The following is a 24,758-nucleotide window of genomic DNA, read 5'->3' as shown; positions in this document are numbered from 1 at the left end:
TGTATGATATTTTAGCTTATAACAAACAAGATTTTAAAGTATTTAAAAACATCTACAAAATATAAAACTTTAAAAAATAATATTTTCACTTATTAACTTACACTTCAATATCTTAATCATAAATTATATCTTATGAATTTTAAATATTGATTAAATGACAAGTGTTATAATTTAAATCTAACTTTGTATCAGTTAATTGTTATACAGATATTATTTTATTAGATTAATTATCAAGATCTCTTTTGCCAGCATTATTATTTTTTTTTTCTTTTTAAATAAAATATAATATTAAAAAATAATAATAAATTTAAGTATTTACCTTCGATTATCTAAATTGAAATTTATTATCCTTTTTAACTCTCTTAATCATCTTTAATTTTATGTTATAAACTATATATATCTTCCTCTATAATAGTATCCTGTTATCTTTAATCTTTTTTATGATTCTATTAACTAAAATTGTTATCTTTAAGTAAATTTATTTTAGAATCAAACACGTACTAATTTCTTTAAGTGCTATTTTCTGTATAATGAGGAGATCTTAAATTAAACTCATTTTATTCGTTCAAATTTTCACTTTTCTCATCTTATTATGTATACTATATTTCATCAGCTTCTTCAATATATAATTATTTTTTATTATTAGATTTATAATAAGCATTTTAATTCTATTAGAAGTTGATATCTGATAAAGTTTTTTTAGGTTATATTCCCATTAAAAACTTATTAGAATCAACATAATATTAGTCTGCATTGGATTTCTCATCTTAATTTTCTTGATATATTAAAATAATTTTTTTTAATTAAAAACAAGGATAAGCTAAAAATATTTACAAGAATATATAGATTCTATTTAATTGTTGAAATGAATTAAATTATCGCCATATTCATCTTTCTTAATTTATGGTGAAAATTATTTTTAATCTTATTCTAATTACACTTAATTCTATAATAATTCATTCTACATATTTTTTTCTATTTTTATTTAAAAAGATATTATTTACTATTTACTGTAAAATTAAAAAAAATATTTACATAATTAAAGGCTTTCTGTTTAATTAAAAATAGTTTTGCTATTTCCATAAATAGGTTTTATTTATCCTTATTTATCTTATGTATGTTTATACAATGGTGAAGGATGATTATTTTATGAAGCTTGTATTTCTTTGCTGAAAATCTATTTCAATTCGATCTATTTTTCGTTATCCTCTTAATTCTTTTCAACTTAATTTAGAGTAGCATTACTTTCATTTATATCACCTTAGACATTCTTTAAATATTCATCTAAAAAAATTAATAATTTTAAATATAGGATTATATAAAATTAATTTTATTACCTATATTTTTCTGTAGATATGCTAAATAAATTTATTTTTTTTAACTTGGTTTTAATGCTAAGAATCTTAAAAATGCTTATTAAAATTTCTTCTTTGTTTCAGGTTTTATTTTTCCGTGTTATTTCTTTTCATTGTTAATGAATTTTTTGAAATAATTGAACTTCTTGGATAAAGCAGTTAAAATTTTTTCTTTAACTTCTAACATTTAGCTTTTGTAAGAATTTATAATCTTGCTCAGTATTTTAATGATAAACCATACATTTATTATTACTATTAAACCTAATGAAGTATAAACAAAGTACGGATACTAATTGTTGTACATAAACAAACCTAAAAGGACAGTAACAGCACATACGTTAGTAGAGTTTACATCTATTTCATTGACATCAGATTCCTGATATGGGTGAATAATAAGTGACAAAATACCATAAGCAGAAATGACAATAAAAACAAGAACAGCCTTTGTTACAACACTTTGAGAATAAAAATTGAGAGAAAGAATAATCGCTAATTTTTCTATCATCTTAACAAACTCCCAATAAAAGGCACTTTCTTAGTATTCTTTATATAAAAATCCATACTTAAGTTTAATATCAATTGACTCTAAATTATTTTTGTTTTTTCTTAGTACTAAAAATAGAAATGCTGGTATTATAATAACCCATGATATGAGCATAGGCAAAACTATTGTAAATGAATAGTAATAATGCTCATGTGTATAGCAGACAAAAGAAACATTTGATAAAATATAATTTGTGTCTCCAATTTATCTGCAAGAGAGCAAAGCGATAGTCTGAGCAACTAAATCTGGCTAAACATAAATGATGAGGAAAATTATAGCTGTTGTTAATATATACCATGGGAATTAATTTTTACTTTTTTCTTTTCTGTGCTTTAAATATTTGATTAAGTAATATATTATCATGCATAAAACAAAGAGTATCATATAAATAACTGGTAGAGTAAGTGAAAAAAGCAATCTAACATAGATTATTGGCATCTCTAAATTAAATTATTAAAGTGCACAGTCAAGTGAGTTCATAGTCTACTTAAGCGGTTAACCTAAAGATTGAGGAAATTCGAATATACCTTGTTGAAATTTTTTTTTTCATAAATATTTTGTTAATAATGAATAAATTAATTACCTGAAGGAATAGAGAGATTAAAAGTTGCTATTGATCCGACAATTTAAACATAATTAGTAAGCATCTTAATAAAAATTCCAGATTTATCTTCATTTTTATTAAATTCCATTTTAAGTTTATTTGATGTGCTTCTCTATTTTACCATACTCTTAATTCCTTATATATTACTAAAGTTCATAGTTTTAAATTATGCTGATGACTACCTCCTTTAATTAACAGTTGTTTTTCTAGATAAATTTTTTTAAATAGTATATATTGCAATTTTTTCTCTCAACACATCAACATCTCCTTTAATTGCTAAACACATTGAAATTAAAGTCCAAATCGTCATTAAAACCACAATCCATACATTGTTTTTTATTTGATCACATCTGGTACATGAAAACTTTGCTGATTTAGCATAAGAATGTGTCCAATACTATCCATATATCTAATTAAATAAAATTAAATATATTAAAAAAAAATTATAATAAATTTTACATCACACTCTTCGCAAAGTGCTCCAATATGTCCTTCATAACAAATATTATCTCCAAAAGATCCTCCCTTGCAATTATCGGGAAGATTATTACAGGAAAGTACTAAATCACTATCATTACTTTTACGCCAATAACCAGCATTTGTTACAATATTTGATCCACCTAAACATGTGGCACCCTTAGGACACTCTTAGCAGTTTTATACTTTAAAAGAGTATTAATTCTCAGGACATATTTAGCATTAAGTTACTTAATCTAATTATGTTATTTATTCACCAGTACCACATGATCTAAAGTTTATTGTTAAATTAAATTGATAATTTTATACAAATTTATTATCTTTTGGATCTACTGAGTAAATCTAGTCAGAAGTAAATTATAGGTTTACAGACGTTTAAGGAATTCCGGATAAACTAATGTTACTGAATTTAAAAGCTTTTAGTTTTGGATCATATTTCGCATAGGTATCTTCACCTATAACATAGGAATTTAATTTTTTAATTGTTTTATCAAACTGGACATTAACTTAATAAGTATTTTGTTAATCTTATGTAATTGGGAAAAAAATTTCATCATGATCATTTACTAAAATAAATTCGATATCAGTTATATTTGCACCACTCCTAAAATCATTAACAGAGATTATTTAATTATTAATAATAGCATTATTTGTTTATATAAACTTGTCTAAATTCATTATTTTTAGTTTTGTAGGATAAGAAACACTATTATCTCCAGAAATACTTGCTTTATTAGCAGAAATTATATTATTTTAGCTTTAATCTATTGATATATTTTATTAGAAAACACCAGCACCAACAGCTGCTTTGTTATATATTATTTTTGAATCAGTGATTTTAACATTTTAGTTTATAAGATTTGTAGTTTATGAATTAACATAAATTGCACCTCCTCTTGCTTAACAACTATTATCTGAGAATTTACTTTGAGATATTGTAAGCTAAAATTGCTATAAAATAAATAATTTAAAAATATAAAGATAGAAATGTGTTATTTACATCATCTTGTTAGGCATTTAGATAAATAGCCCCACCATCATTTTAAGATTAACAACTAATAAACTAAGAATTAAAAATGATATTAGTTTAATTTAATCCTTAAATATATATTGCTCCTCCAAAGTTAGACTATTTTTATATTAGTAATATATAAAAATAATTTGAAATAATTTAGAAAATTTTTACAGAAACATTTTGGAATGTGGTTTCCTAGATATTCAATTTACCCTATTAAATTTAGAGCGCTCCTCCATTACAATTTTAGCTACAGGTAACATTCTAAAAAAGACTGTTTTAGCTTAAATTTACACTAGACTATATAGCAGATATCAATGTAGCTGCATTTTAACTTGGAATCTAATATTCTTATGATTGAATAAGCCTTGAATTTTGAGTTAATTAATTTATATTTTTAAATTTAACAGATATTAATTATATTTAACTCTAAACTAATTATAAAGTACTAGTGACATAGGCTAAATTTTCTATATTTGTATTTTGAATTGTTATATTAGAAGTGTGTGAATTGATTAATAATGGATAAGTGGTTTATAATGAATTCTTTTATAAGTTAGAAATATTACAGCTCTAAATTAACAATATAGAATTTTATAAGTTGGAAAGAATCGCTGGTTACTGATTGCTACTTTAAAAGGAATACTAATAATAAGGTTGAGAGTCTGATTCAAAGACTTCTGATAATATTTAATTAATCATCAAGAATTAAAGGTTAGTATTTACAACATCAATAAAGTAGTTATCTAAAATTCCTTTTGAATTTTTAATGTACCCTGCTTAGAATATTATGGAATTTAAGGCTTTATTATTAGTTTAAGAGTATTTCCTATTTTAAAAAAAATAGTACAGTATATTTAAAAATTAAAATAAAAAATAATTCTATAATAGAAAAGATATCTAGATGTAAATTTGATAATTAAAATTTTTTAAAATTTACTGTAATCCAATGCTGCACGCTTAGCTGAGAAGAGTGTAAATATTGCTAAACTAGCAATTAATGCAGTTTAGTTAAACTTAGTTATTTCCTGAGTCTATAAATATAGCTCCACCATCAGTAGAAGCGTATCCTTCATTAAAAATGGTATCAATCATATTAATTTTAAATGTTTTTCCAAACGATAGTAAATATAAAAATCCTCCTTTTATAGAAGTTGATTAATTAAAGGTGGTTTTAGAGACATTTAGATTTTCAATTTATGCATTAACAAAACCTCCATATTGTTAGAATAATTATTACTTCTAATTATTATAGAATGTTTGATTATTAAAAACAACTGCATCTAATACCAAAGTATTTGTTTAAGCATAAACAAAACCATAAATTGATTAGCTATATGAATTTAGGAAGTAAGAGTTTTTTATGACAAATGTTCCTATGTAGTTTGTAACCTATAATGCTAAAGACGAATAACTTAAACTATACTCCACAGATTATAAAGATATATTTTAGAATACTGCTTAATCTATTTCAACATCGATTTCATAACTACTTTAAATGTAAATAGGGCTTACATATGTATTTATACCACTTTAAATTAAAGATAAATCTTGAAAACTAGCTACTTTCATATTAAACGTTGATTGTTATGTAAAAAAATTTTTTATAAATATTAAACTGGAGTCAAATGCTTTTTTCCTATAAATGTTAATGTTTTACATTCCGACACTTAAAACTTCATATAATTGTAAGCAACTAGCTGTCAATTAATTAGGTATTTATAGGAGGTAAGTTTGATTGTTAGAACAATTAAAATTTATAAGAGTTACTGAATCTGTATTTTGAATTAAACCTAATTAAATATCAAAGTGATTAAGAAGAGAAATACTCTGCATGTTGATACTTGAAATTTTTATTGTTTCAAAATACTGAGCTGTTTTTAAATCTTTGTTATCTTATACAGATAGTAGGTTATCTGTAAATGAAACATTTTACAGAATCAACTGATGATCAGGCTAAATTAAAAGCGAGTATAGTGCATTAAAGAATACATAGGTAGTTCTTACTTAAAAGGTATTATTTTAAGATGTTATGTTGATAAATTAAAAAATATAGTTAGATTATTAAAGAGAAACAACAGTTGAAAATATTGATTTTCTACAAAATTTGTTATTATTCATAGTCATTCCGTTAACCTAAAATAAACCAGCTGTAAACAAAAAAGAAGTATTGTTGCTATTACTTATATTAGAGCATTTATTATCAGTAATATTTAAATTATCTATATATGTATCGACGTTAGAAATTTACCTTAAAATACTAAAATTATCGCCTAAAGTGCAATTTATAAGTGAAAAGTTTGAAATTTTAATCTATTAATAATAAAAATAATTAGATAAAATTATTAATAATATAATTTTATATTACATCATTATTATTAAAAGAGCTCAAAATAGATTAATGATAAGTGAAATCTTCATTCTATATTTGATAATTTTAAATACTTAGTGGTGAGCTATCAGAATATATATACTAACAACTTTAAGCCTATGAAGGTTTCACTAATGGGAACAGCTAAATATTATTTAATAAAACACCACTTTAAATGTTTAGAAAAGATAAACCACATGTATTATTTTAAGCAAGATCAAAGTTGATAACAGTGTCTTTAAATCCAATATAATTATAGTCTTAAAGCTAAAGATTATTAGAATATTAAATGCTAGCATAAACACCTGGTTCTGAACTTTAAAAAATTAAAGATATAATATCATTAAAATCGAAATTCATAAAGTTTGGATTTAAGATTAAAGTATTCCCTGGAGAGATATTGATTTCTACATTCATATTACTAACATTAAAAAGAAGACTCTAATAAAATTAAGCCTATATAAATTGAATAAGAAGTATTAGCTCTCATATATTTAAATTATTAAAAGATAAATAATTTTGTTTAAAAAAAAAGAAATTAAATATTAAAATTATTTAATTTAAATTATATGTTTTACTTTAATCATTGATGAGAAAAAATTGTATGAAGTAGTAAACGGAGAATCTATCTAACCACTACCATATAACCCATTTTAATCATATAGATTAGTTGCATTAAAATAATATTGCTAAGTGCATTCTAAGCATTATTTAGGGTCATTTAAACAATCACCTATACTATAAAACACATTACTATATTAATATTAAATCCACAATGTATTGTCATATGTTATATCAATAAAATTTAACTAATCACTAGTTTTAGTAGGTTTAAATTTTAAAAATATGTCAAATTAATCTTTAACGGGGTCATATTTAAAAACATATGCAAAACCTGTGTTGAAATCTCCTATTAAAACCAACTGAAGGCGAGATATTGCTTTTAAAGCTGTTGGAAACATAGTTAACTGAACTATTTTTGAATATTTTCCAGTTAAATAATCTATAGAATAAACGTAATTATCTGGGCAAAACATTATTAATCTCTTAATATTTTAGTACTACAATATGTCAGCAGAGTAAATATTTTTGCAATCTTTTTATTTTAAAATATGTAATTAATTAATAATTTTTATTTATATAGTTAATAAAATTTAAATTAGATTTTTAATTTAAAAAAATTTGGAAAGGTTAAGATCATAAAATATTTGGTATTCACTCTATTCAGTAAATTTAAAATGAGTAATGAATTTAAATTTTTGAATTTTTCATAAAATTTTTTTGAAAAAAATCTTCCTTATTAAGCTTATCTCTTATATTTGAGTATTTAAAGTATAAATAATTTTGCGATATTATGAATAAAATAAATCTAATTACCAAAATTTAAAGAAAACTTAAATGGAAAGTTAGGTTAGCTTAAATCCCATGAATATATATTTCCATTAGTATCAATAGCTATGAGCTCTTGATTATCTGGATCATCTAAAGAGGCAAAACTATAATAAATATATATGCTCTTATCATCAAGCGAGTTTGATTTTAAATTATAAATTTCACCAGATTAGCAATTAACTAAAGATATAATATAGTTTCCTGATTTATAAAATTCAGGTAATGAAACCCATATAGCGTTATTAAAAAAGAACGGATCAATCACTTAGTTAATCATAGTCCAATATAAACCATACTTAGCATGTATATCTATAGTCTGAAAAAAAAAAAGAAATTATTTTATTTAATGATAGAAAAAAATACAATTTTTACATTTTCAGGCGAATTTAGTGGATATATTTGAAAAGTAGTCATATAATCAGTTTATCCGTCCCCAGTTTTTACTAAGTATTAATTAGTGGTATATCTTACTTCATAAAAGACTCCATAATCATTTACTTAATAATATTATAATGGTGGTTTTTATTTATTAGAATCATAATGCTAGTATCCAAATCCGTTTCTTTCATAGAGATATAATTAGTTATCACCCAAAAGCACAATCTTATCTGTTTCTCCATCTTATCTACTAATAAATCTTCTATTCAATCTGTTTCCGTAGAAATCTATTACAATTAAAAATTCTAAAATTGATGAATTTATTTATTTATAAAAGTTACAAAGCATATAGGAAATATATTCTTCCTTGTAATTATAAATTGAAATATAATTTCCAGAAGCTATAAAAATGGAGTTCATTTCTAAATACGGTGTCCAAACAAATTCACTATCTATCCACTAACTTGCGACATAAGAAACCGTTAAAGAAGTAAAATCAGAGCTATAGCTAACATTAAATTTATATAAATATTGACCTAAATTAGTGACAAAAATGTCCTAACCCTCCAAGACAATATAGTGCATATTTATAAAGAATTCATTTGATGAATAACTATTCAAACCTATCAAAAATAAATATAATATATTTAATATATTAATAAATTAGTTGCTTTAAAAGATATAAATACTTTAATTAAAAAGTGTGTTAAATGTTCCTTATACAATATCAACTATTTAAAGTACTAAAATCTATTGATAAGCACCAACCAAGATGAGGATATCTTTTGTTGGATGTTTGCTAAAGCTCCAATATTGATCTCCTTATTATCTTACGATTGCTTTTATATAATAATTATAATTTATTGATTTATTTCATTTTTAAAATATTACAAGGTTTTATGAAACCACCCCATTAATAAGTATAGCTATTAAGGTCTATAGTCCAATATATCAAACCTCTATCATTGCTTATAACAATTATTGTTTAACCAGTTGAGAGAGTTATAAATTTTGTGATATTTTAATTAAGATCAGATTTATCAGGAAAGGATTCTAAACTGTAAGAGTTATCCATATCGATAACTAAATTCTATTTATCAACATCAACAACCCAGCACTAATTATAGAATAGACTAACAATTATATAATTTGTTGCTTCAATTAACTCAAGCTGAAAGAGATTAAATGCAGAAAAAGATTTCAAAACCTTTAATGTGTAAGGATCAGTCATCAAAATACTTCCTTTATTTATAACAACAATCTTATCTGTAAGTTAGTGGTACTTCATACTGGTAATCTAATAGCTTGCTTTAAATTTTAATATAAAACTCTAAATATTGTATAAATGAATAAATAAATAACATTACGCTTGATTGTATTAATGACTTGTGCTGAAACTAAATCAATATAATAAACATAGCTTGAACCCGAAGAACTTTGCTGCATCGTATTTATTATCATGATATTAGTTTTAGGTATGACAATCATATTTTACACAATATATTTATAAAAGTTAACAGGATCTATTTATAAAATAAAAAAGGATTAATTATTCAATACTTAAAGTAATTTTTACTATCATATTTTTCAATATTTGGGCAATTCAGCCCTTTAACACCAAGAATAACCCAAAGAAAAGTAAATATAAATCTAGCTATTTTTAAAAAATGCATATTTCTTAATTTTTTGTATTTTATTAATTAATTAATTTTTACATACATTAAAGGAATTACTTATTTACAGCTTTTAAAATTTATAAGGATTATGAATACCTTTGGATTCTATTTAAAGTTACTTAAGGATATATTTTAGTTCCCTAATATAAATTGATTTAATTATAGATAAAGTAAAAAGAAATTTAAAGTAACTTATAAAGAAAAAAAATTGATTTTTTGCTTTCCCAGTTTTAAATTAATTATAGAAATGAAAAAGAGGGAAAAAACCATCTATTTTAATTAGATACTTGATTTGGTTTTTCCCTTCTTCTTATTTAGCATTAAGAAATTTAATCAAGGATATCTAAAAAAGATTTATTTATCTTTGTTTGCTAAATAACAAAAATTGGAAATTAAATATTAATTTTTAGAGCCAATATAAAAGAAATATCTTGAAGTTAATTAACTGGGTTTTTGAATAAGAAAATCAAAAATTTAATTTACAGTGACTAAAAAATAATTTGAGGTTATCTAAAAAAGCATTTTTATATATTAATAAAAACTGTAAACAAAATAATTTAGGGTAAAAAAAATAATCAATTAGTCAGTGTTTGATTGTTACAACAATAAAAATCTAATTTCAGAATTTAAGATAAAAGTAATATTTTGCTTTGAGAAAATTATTACATGAATTTATTATTCAATAAAATTACAAATAATTTTCGCTTATTAAAATATTTAATTCAAAACATCTTAATTCAGACTAATTTTATAAAAAATATTTTTTAGAAAACATATTTTTAATAAAATAAAATTTTCAAATATTTTATTTATTGACCTATTTAATTGAGTATTATATTCATTATATAAATTTTTTAAGTAGAAATTAATATAGAGTTATCATAATATAATATTTATACTTATTTTCTAGGATTATAGTAAATGACTTAGCTTAAGGTAAGCATATATTTTTTTCAATTCCAATTTATGTAAGTTAATATATAATTTCAAAATCAGATAGGATATTTATTTTTTAATATCTCTCAAGCTAATTTTACATTAAAAAAAAATATATTCATACCTAATCAATTCACTATTAATTACAAATACCATCATCAAAAGTTAAGTCTATAATATCAAAAACAATAATAAATATAAAAGTTTTATCTTATTATTTTTACTTTAAGAGTTGAAGAAAAATATTTTAAAAATTTAAAATATTCAAAGATTAATAGAAATGTATATAAATAAAAAAATAATTACTTTTATTTTATTAAAATAAACAAGAGAATTATCTTTTTTTATTGATAGATTTATTTCATTCTAAAATATAGATATACCACCAAAAAAATTGATATTTTAGAAATTGTTTTTTTTGAAAAAATATTTATTTACTTTTATGAGAAAAAGCAAGAGACCATCTTTTTATGATTCAATACTTTATATTAAAATTAAAAGATATGTATTTTAAAATTGATATTTTTTTTTAAAACTTTTTTCTAATGAATGCAAATCTAATAAAAATTCTAAAAAAAGTATTAGATCAAATAATCAAATTAAATATTAGAGTTTGAAATTAAATAAATTTGCAGATTAATAAGTAAAATAATAAATGTAAATGTAAAAATAATATTTAAATGCCTCAAAGAAAAGAATTTTGCTATTTTTAAAAATGACTATTGCTGTAAAATAGCATATAGTCATTAGTTTTAAAGAGTGAATAAAAAATATTTTATTTATTAGTTTTAAATGTATTTATGTATTAAATTAAGTAGAATAATTTAAGATTTAAAAAAAAGTGTAATTATTTAAAAAATAAATATATTTTGATAACTTTGTACTGTATTTTTATTTAAAACAAATTTTATTTTCTAAAGATTAATTTGTGGGAGGGACTAGATATAGCCAAATTTTAAGAAAAAACAAATTTTATCAGCTGACCTTAATTAATGAAAATTCACGTTATTATATATGTAAATTTTTAGATTATTCAATTAGCTAATCAAATATTCAAATTAAAGTGGCTTACTAATAATTTTTAAGTTGTAGAAAAATACATTTTTATAATTGAAAATTTAAGGGAAAAAAGTAAATAATAAGTGAATGTTGCATTTTTCTACAACAAAAATTATAAATCACCATTTTTTGGTTTAAACAAAACTTTGTTTAAAAAAAATCTAAAGTAAATTTATTATTAAATAAAATTATATATTAATTTCTCTATTTTTAAATAAAGACTGTATGTATTTGAATAATATTTTAATGTAGAAATAAAGTCATTTTTTATAAAGATTATTGATAATTTTCATTTTTTAAATTATCATTAAAAAATAAATCAACATGTATTAGGTGATAGCTTCATTTAAAAATAATTTTCAAACAACTAGAAATAAAAATATAATACTTAAAAATAGAGCGAATAAAATTAATAATAAAATAATTTATTAGTTTATAGTTCAATATTTTAAGTATAAACCATGTATTATGAATTTTAAATGTTAATAGTTATTATTTAAATCTAACTTTAATTAGGATTTGTATTAACCAGATATTAATTTATTATAATTATTTTCTTTCTCTATTTTACAATAATTGTTTTTACTTTTTTATTTTATATTAAATTAAAAAAATAATTAATATAAAATTAATTTTATTATTTACCTTCAATTAAATAAACTCAAATTTATTATCCTTGCTTTCTATCATTTTAATTTTGCATTTTATAAATTGTTTATATCTTCTTTAAGTATCAATAATAATTTTATTTATTAAAGTTATCTGATTATTTATCTTTAAGTAAATTTATCTCACTTCTAAACATCTAAGCATGGGCTAATTTCCTTGAGTACTATTTTCAGTATTACATTTCCACTTTAACGTACTATAATTTTAGTTTATAATAACTAAGATAAATTTATGGATTCAATAAATAAATAAAGTAAGTAAATGGATTAAATTATTTTTGAAATAAAATGAAGTATGAATGAATAAAATATTAGGTAGAAAAATATTATTTGATAAAACAGAAATCCAAATTAATGATGTATCATGAGTTATTTTTAAAACTTATTTTATAATTAAATATATATGGATTTATAAAATTTTAAAAATTTAAATTTACTGTGTAAATAAAATTAATACAAAATGTTATTAACACTAAAAGTTATATGAATTTTATATTATGAATATTATTAATTAAATTCTATTATAAAATTATCTATTTTTATTATAAAGATTTTAAGGTATTTAAAAAGCATAAACCAAATAAAAGTTTTAAACTTTAAAAACAAATATATAAAATTAAAATATTAATTAATAATATTAATATTTTCATTTATTAATTTACACTTCAATATCTTAATCATAAATCATATCTTATGAATTTTAAATATTGATTAAATTTTAAGTGTTATAATTTAAATCTATCCTTGTGTCAGTTAATTATTAACCAGGTATTATTCTATTAGATTAAATATCTGGAACTTTTTTACCAGTATTATTTTTATTTTTATCTATTTTAAATAAAATAAAATATTAAAAAATAATAATAAATTTAAGTATTTACCTTCAATAATAGAAATTGAAATTTATTATCCTTGTCTGCTATTATTTTAATCATCTTTAATGTTGTTTTATAAACTATATATATCTTCCTCTATAATAGTCTCCTGCTATTTTTAGTCAATATTATACTTCTATCTACTAAAATTCTCTGATTATTTATCTTTAAGTAAATTTATTTTGGAATCATACACTTGTTAGTTTCTTTAAGTGCTATTTTCTGTATAATGAGGAGATCTTAAATTAAACTCATTCTATTCATTGTAATTTTCATTTTTCTCATCTTATTATGTATACTTTATCTCATCAGCTTCTTCAACATATACTAATGTTTATTGATCAGATTTAGTATAGATATTTTAATTCTAGAAGTTGATATCTGATAAAGTTCTTTTAGGCTATAGCCCCATTAAAAACTTATTAGAATCAATAAAATATTAATCTGTATTAACTCTGTCATCTTAGTTTTCTTGATAAATTTAAAAAATTATTTTTAGTTAAAAATAAGGATAAATTAAAAATATATTTACCAGAATAAATAGATTCTAATTGATCATTAAATTGAATTAAATCATTGCCATGCTGATCTTTCATAGTTTCTGGCAAAAATAATTTTTAATTTTATTCTTATTACTTTTAATTTTATTTTAATTCAATTTCAAGATTACTTTCTATTTTTATTTTTAAAAATATTATTATTTATTGTAGTAATAAAACAAAATATTTACCAAATTATAGATTTTCTGTTTAATTAAATTTAATTTTATTATTTGCATTTTTAAGTTTTATTTATCCTTAATTATCTTATGATGTATGTTTGTAAAATGGTGAAGAATCGCTATTTTATGAAGCTTGCATCTCTTTATTGAAAAACTATTTCAATTAGATCTATTGCTCATTATCCTCTTAATTCTTTTCAATTTATTTTAGAGTAGCGTTACTTTCATTTATATCACCTTAGAAATTCTTTAAATATTCATCTAAATTTTTAAATTTTAAATGTTAAAATAGTGTTATTAAAAAATTATTTATTACCTATATTTTTTTGTAGATATGTCAAGTATATTTCTCTTTTTTAACTTGGTTTTAGTGCTAAGAATTTCAAAAATATTTATTAAAATTTCTTCTTGGTTTCAGGTTTTATTTTTCCGTGTTATTTATTTTCTTGGCTAACAAATTTTTTGAAATAATTGAACTTCTTAGATAAAGCAGTTAAAATTTTTTCTTTAACTTCTAGCATTTAGCTTTTATAAGAGTTTATAATCTTGCTGAGTATTTTAATGATAAACCACGCATTTATAATTACTATTAAACATAGCGAAGTATAAACAAAGTATGGGTACTAATTGTTGTACATAAATAAACCTAAAAGGACAGTAATAGCACATACGTTGGTAGAATTTACATCTATTTCATTAACATCAGATTCTTGATATGGGTGAATGATAAGTGACAAAATACCATAAGAAGATATGACAATAAAAACGAGAATAGCCTTTGTTACAACACTTTAAGAATAAAAATTTAGTGAAAGAATAATAGCTAATTTTTCTACCATCTTAACAAACTCCCAATAAAAGGCACTTTCTTAGTATTCTTTATACAAAAATCCATACTTAAGTTTAATATCAATTGAGTCTAAATTATTTTTGTTTTTTCTTAGTACTAAAAATAGAAAAACTGGTATTATAATAACCCATGATATGAGCATTGGCAAAACTAGTGTAAATGCGTAGTATAAATGTTCATGAGTATAGCAGACAAAAGAAACATTTGATAAAATATAATTTGTATCTCCAATTTATCTGCAAGAAAGCAAAGCAATAATCTGAGCAACTAAATCTGGCTGAACATAAATGATGAGGAAAATTATAGCTGTTGTTAAAATATACCATGGGAATTAATTTTTACTTTTTTCTTTTCTGTGCTTTATATATTTTATTAGATAATATATCATCATGCATAAAACAAAGAGTATCATATAAATAACTGGTAGACTAAGTGAAAAAAGCAGTCTAACATAGATTATTGGCATCTCAAAATTAAATTCTTAAAGTGCACAGTCAAGTGAGTTCATAGTCTATTTAAGTGGTTAACCTAAAGATTGGGGAAATTCAAATATACCTTTTTGATAAAAATATATTTTTATATCTTAAATATTTTGTTAATAATGAATAAATTAATTACCTGATGGAATAGAGAGATTAAAAGTTGCTATTGATCCGACAATTTAAACATAATTAGTAAGCATCTTAATAAAAATTCCAGATTTATCTTCATTTTTATTAAATTCCATTTTAAATTTATTTGATGTGCTTCTCTATCTTCCCACACTCTTAGCTTGTTGTATATTACTAAAGCTCATAGTTTTAAATTATAATGATGACTATCTCCTTTAATGAGCAGTTGTTTTTCTAGATAAATTTTTTTAAATTGTATAAACAGCAACTTTTTCTTTTAAAACATCAACATCTCCTTTAATTGCTAAACACATAGAAATTAGAGTCCAAATCGTCATTAAAACAACAATCCATACATTGTTTTTTATTTAATCACATCTGGTACACGAAAACTTAGCTGATTTAGCATAAGAATGTGGCCAATACTATCCATATATCTAATTTAAATCAAAATTTAATATACCATATTAAAATTGTTATTAATTTTACATCACACTCTTCGCAAAGTGCTCCAATATGTCCTTCATAACAAATATTATCTCCAAAAGATCCTCCCTAGCAATTATCGGGAAGATTATTGCAGGAAAGTACTAAATCACTATCATTACTTTTACGCCAATAACCAGCATTTGCTACAATACTCGATCCACCTAAACATGTAGCACCCTTAGGACACTCTTAGCAGTTTTATACTTTGAAAGAGTAGTAATTTTCAGGGCATATCTAGCATTAAGTTACTTAATCTAACTATGTTATTTATTCACCAGTACCACATGACCTAAAGTTTATTGTTAAATTAAAATGATAATTTTATACAAATTTATTATCTATTGGATCTACTGAGTAAATCTAGTCAGAAGAAAACTATAGGTTTACAGAAGTTTAAGGAATTCCAGATAAACTAATATTGCTGAATTTAAAAGCTTTTAATTTTGGATCATATTTCGCATAGGTATCACCACCTACAACATAAGAATTAAATTTTTAAATAGTTTTGTCAAATTGGACATTAACTTAATATGAGTTTTATTAATCTTATGTAATTGGGAAAAAAATTTCATCATGATCATTTACTAAAATAAATTCGATATCTGTTATATTTGCACCACTCCTAAAGTCATTAACAGATATTAGTTAATTATTAATCTTAGCATTATTCCCTTCTAGAAACTTGTCTAAATTAATTATTTTTAGTTTGGTAGGATAAGAAATACTATTATCTCCAGAAATACTTGCTTTATTAGCAGAAATTATATTATTTTAGCTTTAATCTATTGATATATTTTATTAGAATACACCAGCACCAACAGCTGCTTTGTTATATATTATTTTTGAATCAGTGATTTTAACATTTTGGTTTATAGGATTTGTAGTTTATGAATTAACATAAATTGCACCTCCTCTTGCTTAACAAGTATTGTCTGAGAATTTACTTTAAGATATAGTAAGCTAAAATTGCTATAAAATAAATAATTTAAAAAATATAAATATAGAAATGTATTATTTACGTCATCTTGCTAGGCATTTAGATAAATAGCTCCACCATCATTTTAAGATTAACAACCAATAAACTAAGAATCAAAAATAAGATTAGTTTAATTTAATCCTAAAATATATATTGCACCTCCAAAGTTAGACTATTTTTTAAATGATTAATCAGTTTAATAATTTTAAAGATTTTGAAAAATTGTTTACAGAAACGTTTTGAAATGTGGTTTCCTATATACTTAATTTACCCTATTAGATTTATAACGCTCCTCCATTACAATTTTAGCTACAGGTAACATTCTAAAAAAGACTGTTTTAGCTTAAATTTACACTAGACTATAAAGTAGATATCAATGTAGCTGCATTTTAACTCGGAATCTAATATTCTTATGATTGAATGAGCCTTGAACTTTGAGTTAATTAATTTATATTTTTAAATTTAACATTTATCAATTGTATTTAACTTTAAATCAATTACAAAGTACTAGTAATATAGACTAAATTTTCTATATTTGTATCTTGAATTGTTATATTAGAAATGTGTGAATTGATTAATAATGGATAAGTGGTTTAAAATGATGTCTTTTTTAAGTTAGAAATAGTACAGCTTTAAATCAATAATATTGAATTTTATAAGTTGGAAAGAATCGCTGGCTATTGATTGCTACTTTAAAGAGAATACTACTAATAAGCTTAAGAGTCAGATTCAAAGACTTCTGATAAAATTTAATTAATCTCCAAGAATTAAATGTTAGTATATATAACATCAATAAAGTAGCTATCTAAAATACCTTTTACGTTTTTGATGTACCCTCCTTAGAAAATTATGGAATTTAAAGCTTTATTATTAACTTAAGAATATTTCCTATTTTAAAAAAATATTAAACAATTTTTATAAATGAAAATAAAAATTTTAAAAAAAAATAAAATTATTTATGAATGAAAATTTAATTAATAAAATTTTTTTAATTTTACTGTAATCCAATGCTGCATGCTGAGCTGAGAAGAGTATAAATGTTGCTAAATTAGCAATTAAAGCAGTTTAGTTAAATTTAGTTATTTCCTGAGTCTATAAATATAGCTCCACCATCCGTAGAAGCATATCCTTCATTAAAAATGGTATCAACTATGTTAATTTTAAATGTTTTTCCAAACTATAGTAAATATAAGAATCCTCCTTTTATAGAAGTTGATTAATTAAAGGTGGTTTTAGAGACATTTAAATTTTCAATTTATGCATTAATAAATCCTCCATATTGTTAAAATAATTATTATTTTTAACTATTATAGAATGTCTGATTGTTAAAAACAACTGTATCTAATACCAAAGTATTTGTTTGCGCATAAATAAATCCATAAATTGATTGGCTATATGAATTTAGGAAATAAGAGTTTTTTATCACAAATGTTCCTATGTAGTTTGTAACCTATAATGCTAAAGAAGAATAGCTTATACTATACTCCACAGATTATAAAGATATATTTTAGAATACAGCTTAGTCTATTTCAACATCGATTTCATAACTACTTTGAATGTAAATAGGGCTTACATATGTATTAATGCCACTTTAAATTAATGATAAATCTTGAAAATTAGCTACTTTCATGTTAAAAGTTGATTATTAGGTAAAAAAATTTTTTATAAATATTAAACTAGAGTCAATTGCTTTTTTCCTAAAAATATTAATGTTTTACATTCCAAGACTTAAAACTTCAAATAATTGTAAGCAGCTAGCTGTCAATTAATTAGGTATTTACAGAATGTATGCTTGACTATTAGAGCAATTAAAATTCATTATAGTTGCTGAATCTGTATTTTGCATTAAACCTAATTAAATATCAAAATGATTTAGAAGTGAAACATTCTACATATTGATGCTTGAAATTTTTATAGTTTCAAAATACTGAGCTGTTATTAAATCTTTGCTATTTTATACAGATAGTTAATTATCGGTAAATGAAACATTTTACAGAATTAGCTGATGATCAGGTTAAATTAAAAGTGAGTATAGTGCGTTAAAGAAAACATAAGTAGTTCTTACTTCAAAGGTATTGTTTTAAGAAGTTATGTTGATAAATTTAAAAATATAGTTAGATTGTTAAAGAGAAACAACAGTTGAAAATATTGATTTTCTACAAAATTTATTATTATTCATAGTCATTCCGTTAACCTAAAATAAACCTGCATTAAATAAAAAAGAAGTATTGTTGTTATTACTTATATTAGAGCATTTATTATCAGTAATGTTTAAATTATCAATATATGTATCGACATTTGATACTTGCCTTAAAATACTAAAATTATCACCTAAAGTGCAATTTATGAGTGAAAAGTTTGAAATTTTAATCTATAAAAAATAAAAATAATTAAATGAAATTATTAATAGTATAAAATTATATTACATCATTATTATTAAATGAGCTCAAAATAGACTGATGATAAGTGAAATCTTCATTCTAAATATGATAATTTTAAATACTTAAAGGTGAGCTTTCAGAATATATGTACTAGCAACTTTAAGTTTAGGAGGGTTTCATTAACGGGAACAGCTAAATATTATTTAATAAAACACCACTTTAAATGTTTAGAAAAGATAATCCACATTTAATATTTTAAGCTAGATCAAAGTTGATGACAGTATCTTTAAACCCAATATAATTATAGTCTTAAAGCTAAAGATTATTAAAATATTAAATGCTAGCATAAACTCCTGGTTCTAAACTTTAAAAAATCAAAGATATAATATCATTAAAATCAAAATTCATAAAATTTGGATTTAAGACTAAAGTATTCCCAGGTGAGATATTTATTTCTACATTCATATTGCTAACATTAAAAAGAAGACTCTAATAAAATTATGCCTGTATAAATTTAAAATAAATATTATCTCAAATATTTTTAAGTTATTAAAAATTAACAAAATTAATTATTTTTTTCTTAAATAAATAGAAATTAAATTTAATTATTTAATTTAAATTTTATGGTTTACTTTAATCATTGATGTGAAAAAATTGTATGAAGTAGTAAAAGGAGAATCTAGCTAACCACTTCCATATAACCCATTTTAATCATATATATTAGTAGCATTAAAATAATATTATTAAGTACATTCTAAGCATTATTAAGGATCATTTAAACAATCGCCTATATTGTAAAACACGTTACTATATTAATATTAAATCCACAAAATATTATCATATGTTATATCCATAAAATCTAACTAATCGCTAGTTTTAGTAGGTTTAAATTTTAAAAATAAGTTAAATTAATCTTTATCTGGATCATACTTAAAAACATATGCAAAACCTGTGTTGAAATCTCCTATTAAAATCATCTCAAGACGAGATATTGCTTTTAAAGCTGTTGGAAACATAGTTAGCTGAACTATTTTTGAGTAGTTTCCAGTTAAATAATCAAAAGAATAAACATAATTATCTGGGCAAAACATTATTAATCTCTTAATTTTTTTGTACTAAAATATGTCTGTTGTATAAATACCTGAACAATCTTTTTATTTTAATAAGTTATAATATATATTTCAAAAATTTAAGATTAGATTTTTAAACTAAAAATTTAGGAAAAGTTAAGATCTTTTTTATAAAAATTTTTTTGTCATTTGAAATTTTATTTTTAAAAATAATTAATAAAATACAATAAATAAATAAAAATGAGATAAGCATAAATATAATAATGTCTATTAATGTGTAAAATTGCTAAAATTGACACTAAAAATGAAATAATTTAATTCTATTATTAAGTTTTATTATTTTATTCTAAATAAATGCTTAAAATAAAAATTTGGTAATTTTATTTGAAATACATTTTTATAAATATAAATAATTTTGTAATTTTATGAATAAAAGAAATATAGTTACCAAAATTTTAGGAAAACTTAAATGGAAAGTTAGGTTAGCTTAAATCCCAAGAATATATATTTCCTTTAGTATCTATAGCTATGAGTTCTTGATTTTCTGGATCATCTAATGAGGCAAGACCATATTATATAATTATGCTTTTATCATCTAGCGAGTCTGATTTCAAATAAAAAATTTCACCAGTTTAGCAATTTACTAAAGATATTAAATAGCTTGTTGATTTATAAAAATCATTTAATGGAACCCAAATAGCGTTTTTGAAAAAGAACGGATCTATTATTTAATTAACATTGCCCCAGTATAATCCATAGTTAGCATGTATGTCTATAGTCTGGAAAAAAAATATTAAGTTTTTTAATTTAAATAAAAATAAAATTTTTACATTTTCAGGCGAATCTAGTGGGTATATTTGAAAAGTAGTCATATAATCAGTTTATGAGTCCCCAGTTTTTACCAAATATTAATTAGTGGTATATTTTACTTCATAAACGACTCCATAATCATTTACTTAATTATAATTTAGCTGCTGTTTTTATTTATTTTTATTTAAAGTCTAGTATCCAAAGCCGTTTCTTTCATATAGGTATACTTAGTTATTATCAACAAGCACTATCTTATCTGTTTCTCCATCATATCTACTAATAAATCTTCTATTCCATCTGTTTCCATAGAAATCTTTTATAATTTAGAAAATTTTTATACTGATGAATTTATTTATTTATTTAAAAATTTTACAAAGCATATAGGAAATTTATTCTTGCTTGTAATTATAAATTGAAACATAGTTTCCGGAAGATATAAAAATGGAGTTCATTTCTAAGTATGGTGTCCAAACAAAATAGCTAACTACCTACTCATTAGCCGCTTCAGTTATCTCTAAAGAAGTAAAATCAGAGCTAAAGGAAACATTAAATTTATGTAAATATTTGCCTAAATTAGTGATAAAAATTTCTTAACCCTCCAAGACAATATAGTGCATATTTATAAAGAATTCATTTGATGAATAACTATTCAAACCTTTCAAAAATAAAATAAATAAATTAAATTTATTAATAAATTAGTAATTTTAAAAGATATAAATACTTTATTTAAAAAGTGTGTTAAATGTTCCTTATACAATATCAACTATTTAAAGTACTAAAATCTATTGATAAGCTCCAACCAAGAAGAGGATATCTTTCGTTGGATGTTTACTAAAGCTCCAATACTGATCTCCTTATTATCTTACAATTGCTTTTATATAATAAATATAAATTATTGAGTTATTTGATTTATTAGAATATTACAAGGTTTTATGAAACCATTCCATTTATAAGTAAAGTTATTAAGATCTATAGTCCAATATATCAAACCTCTATCGTTACTTATAACAATTATTGTTTCACCAGTTGAGAGAGTAATAAATTTAGTGATATATTGAGTCAGATAAGAATTATCAGGAAAGGATTCTAAGCTCTAAGAGTTATCCATATCAATAACTAAATTCTATTTATCAACATCAACAACCCAGCACTAATTTTAGTATAGACTAACAATTATATAATTTGTTGCTTCAATTAATTCAAGCTAAAAGAGATTAAATGCAGAGAACGTTTACAAAACTTTTAATGTGTAAGGATCAGTCATTAAGATACTTCCTTTATTAATAACAACAATCTTATCTGTAAGTTAGTGATACTTCATGCTGGTAATCTAATAACTTGCTTTAATTATTAATATAAAATTATAAAAAAATTGTATAAATGAACAATAACACTACGCTTTATTGTATTAATAACTTGTGCTGAAACTAAATCTATATAATATATATAGCTTGAGCCCGAAGAACTTTGCTGCATCGTATTTATTATCATAATATTAGTTTTAGGTATGACAATCATATTTTGCACAAAATATTAATAAAAATTTACAGGGTCTATTTATAAAAATATAAATGAAGGATTAATTGTTTATCTTTTATAGTAATTTTACTATCATATTTTTCAATATTCGGACAATTTAGCCCTTCTACACAAAGAGCAATCCAAAGAAAAGCAAATGCGAATCTAGGTATTTTTGTTTAATTCATATTCTCAATTTTTTGTATTTTTTAATTAATTAATTTTTATATATATTAAAGGAATTACTTATTTATTGCTTTAAAAACTTAAAGAGCATATAATCTTCTACCAATTTAAAATGCATAAGGATATATTTTAGTTCCCTAATATTAATTAATTTATTGAAAAGTAAGTTAAGATAAATTTAAAATAACTTATTTAGAAAACAGGTTCATTTTTGCATTCTCAATTTTTAAATTAAATTATGGAAAAGAAAGAAAGGGGAAAAATCATCTATTTTAATTAGATATTTGGTTTTGGGTATTTTCCTCCTTCTTATTTATCGTGAAATTTAATTAAAATTAATTGAAAAAAGATATATTAATCTTTCTCAATTAACAAACAAAGAAAATTATTTATTTATATAATCAAAAATTAAAATTAAAGTGAATAAGCAATAATTGAAGTTATCGAAAAAAGCATTTTTATATATTGATAAAGACTGTAAACAAATAAATTAAGGTAAAAAAATAAACAATTAGTTAGTGTTACATTATAATAGCAAGCAAAATATCATAATTTTAGAATTTATGATAAAAATTATATATATAGAAAAATGGGAGAGGCAGCGGAATTTATAATGAATGAACCTCTAATTATTTGTCAAATTGAAAAATATATAAATTAAATTCTATTATTTTTTAAAAATTAATATGGAGTTATCATAATCTAATATTTATATCAATTTTCAATAACTTTATTAGATGATATAGTTTAATGTAAATATATCTATCATCTTCAATTCCAATCTATGTAATTATATATATATTTTCAAAATCAGATTTAATATTACTTTTTTTTATTTTTCTCAAGGTAATTTTACATATTTAAAGGAATAACATATATCAAATCAATTCACTATTATTTATAAATACAATTATTAAAAGGCTAAACCTAAAATAACAAAAAAATAATTAATATAAAATGATTATCTTACTAGTTTTATTTTAAGAGTTGAAGAAAAGTATTGAAAATATATAAAAATATTAAAAAAATAATAAAAATAATTATAATTGTTATAATTGTCGAAAAATATTTAATTTATTTTATCTCATTAACCAATTTAATTATCATTTATTATCAACAGATTTATTTAATTCTAAAAGAAATATCATCAAAAAATTCATATTTTAATAATCTTTGCTATGTATATGAAAAATTGTTATTTATTGTCATTAAATACTTTATATTATAGTCAAAAACATTTGCCTTTTAAATTTGATATTTTTTTATTAAAAATTTTTCAAAAGAAAGGAAATCAATAAAAATTCTAAGACAACTTTGAGATGAAATAATCAAATTTAGCCTAAGTTTGAAATTAATTGAAATTAACTAAAATAATTAGAGTAAAAAAAAAAATTGAAAATAAATATTTCAAAAAGAACAGTTAGATGTCTCAAGAATATTACTTTGCTATTTGAAAAATAATTATTGTTTAACAGCACATAACTGTTAGTTTACATTTTTTTTATTATTTACGTTTATTTATGAGTTTATTTAATTAAGTAGAATTTTTTAAGATTTAAAATTTAGGGGGCAATTAAATGAAAAATAATATATATTTTGCTCGTTTAGTAATTTACTTTATGGTCAATTTTTTAGAAAAAACATATTATTTAAGATAAAGTAAGATATCTCATATCTAATTGTTTAGATTATTGTATTAGGGATCAAATATTTAAATTCAAGTGAATTAGTAATAATTTTAAGTTATAGAAAAATACATTTTTATAATTGAAAATTTAAGATAAAAAGGTAATTAA

General features: G+C 21.5%; 2 protein-coding genes across 2 annotated transcripts; both read right to left on the bottom strand. All coding sequences in view use genetic code 6, as the record gives it.

Annotated features, from left to right (window-relative positions):
- Window positions 1-85: 85 nt before the first annotated feature.
- Window positions 86-9,809, bottom strand: TTHERM_00971900 (transmembrane protein, putative; the record flags this gene model as incomplete). Its single annotated transcript, XM_001026110.2, has 19 exons — window positions 86-267; window positions 320-775; window positions 835-975; window positions 1,036-1,284; window positions 1,338-2,426; window positions 2,483-2,912; window positions 2,963-3,931; window positions 3,981-4,109; window positions 4,167-4,824; window positions 4,936-6,308; window positions 6,364-6,822; window positions 6,945-7,462; window positions 7,744-8,074; window positions 8,131-8,423; window positions 8,478-8,759; window positions 8,826-8,975; window positions 9,028-9,444; window positions 9,504-9,659; window positions 9,713-9,809. The coding sequence occupies 19 exons, from the start codon at window positions 9,807-9,809 to the stop codon at window positions 86-88; spliced, it is 8,379 nt and encodes a 2,792-aa protein (XP_001026110.2).
- A 3,312-nt stretch (window positions 9,810-13,121) lies between these two features.
- TTHERM_00971880 (transmembrane protein, putative) lies at window positions 13,122-22,964 on the bottom strand (the record flags this gene model as incomplete). The annotated part of the gene is made up of 19 exons (XM_001026108.2): window positions 13,122-13,303; window positions 13,357-13,821; window positions 13,883-14,023; window positions 14,081-14,332; window positions 14,388-15,476; window positions 15,540-15,969; window positions 16,022-16,990; window positions 17,041-17,169; window positions 17,228-17,885; window positions 17,996-19,368; window positions 19,424-19,882; window positions 20,011-20,528; window positions 20,897-21,227; window positions 21,279-21,571; window positions 21,632-21,913; window positions 21,980-22,129; window positions 22,183-22,599; window positions 22,656-22,811; window positions 22,868-22,964. The coding sequence occupies 19 exons, from the start codon at window positions 22,962-22,964 to the stop codon at window positions 13,122-13,124; spliced, it is 8,391 nt and encodes a 2,796-aa protein (XP_001026108.2).
- Window positions 22,965-24,758: the final 1,794 nt, after the last annotated feature.

This window comes from Tetrahymena thermophila (assembly GCF_000189635.1).
Source record: "Tetrahymena thermophila SB210 genomic scaffold scf_8254051, whole genome shotgun sequence".
Lineage (NCBI taxonomy): Eukaryota > Ciliophora > Oligohymenophorea > Hymenostomatida > Tetrahymenidae > Tetrahymena > Tetrahymena thermophila.
Note: the sequence above shows the minus strand (reverse complement) of the source record. Positions and strands in the feature narration are given on the sequence as shown.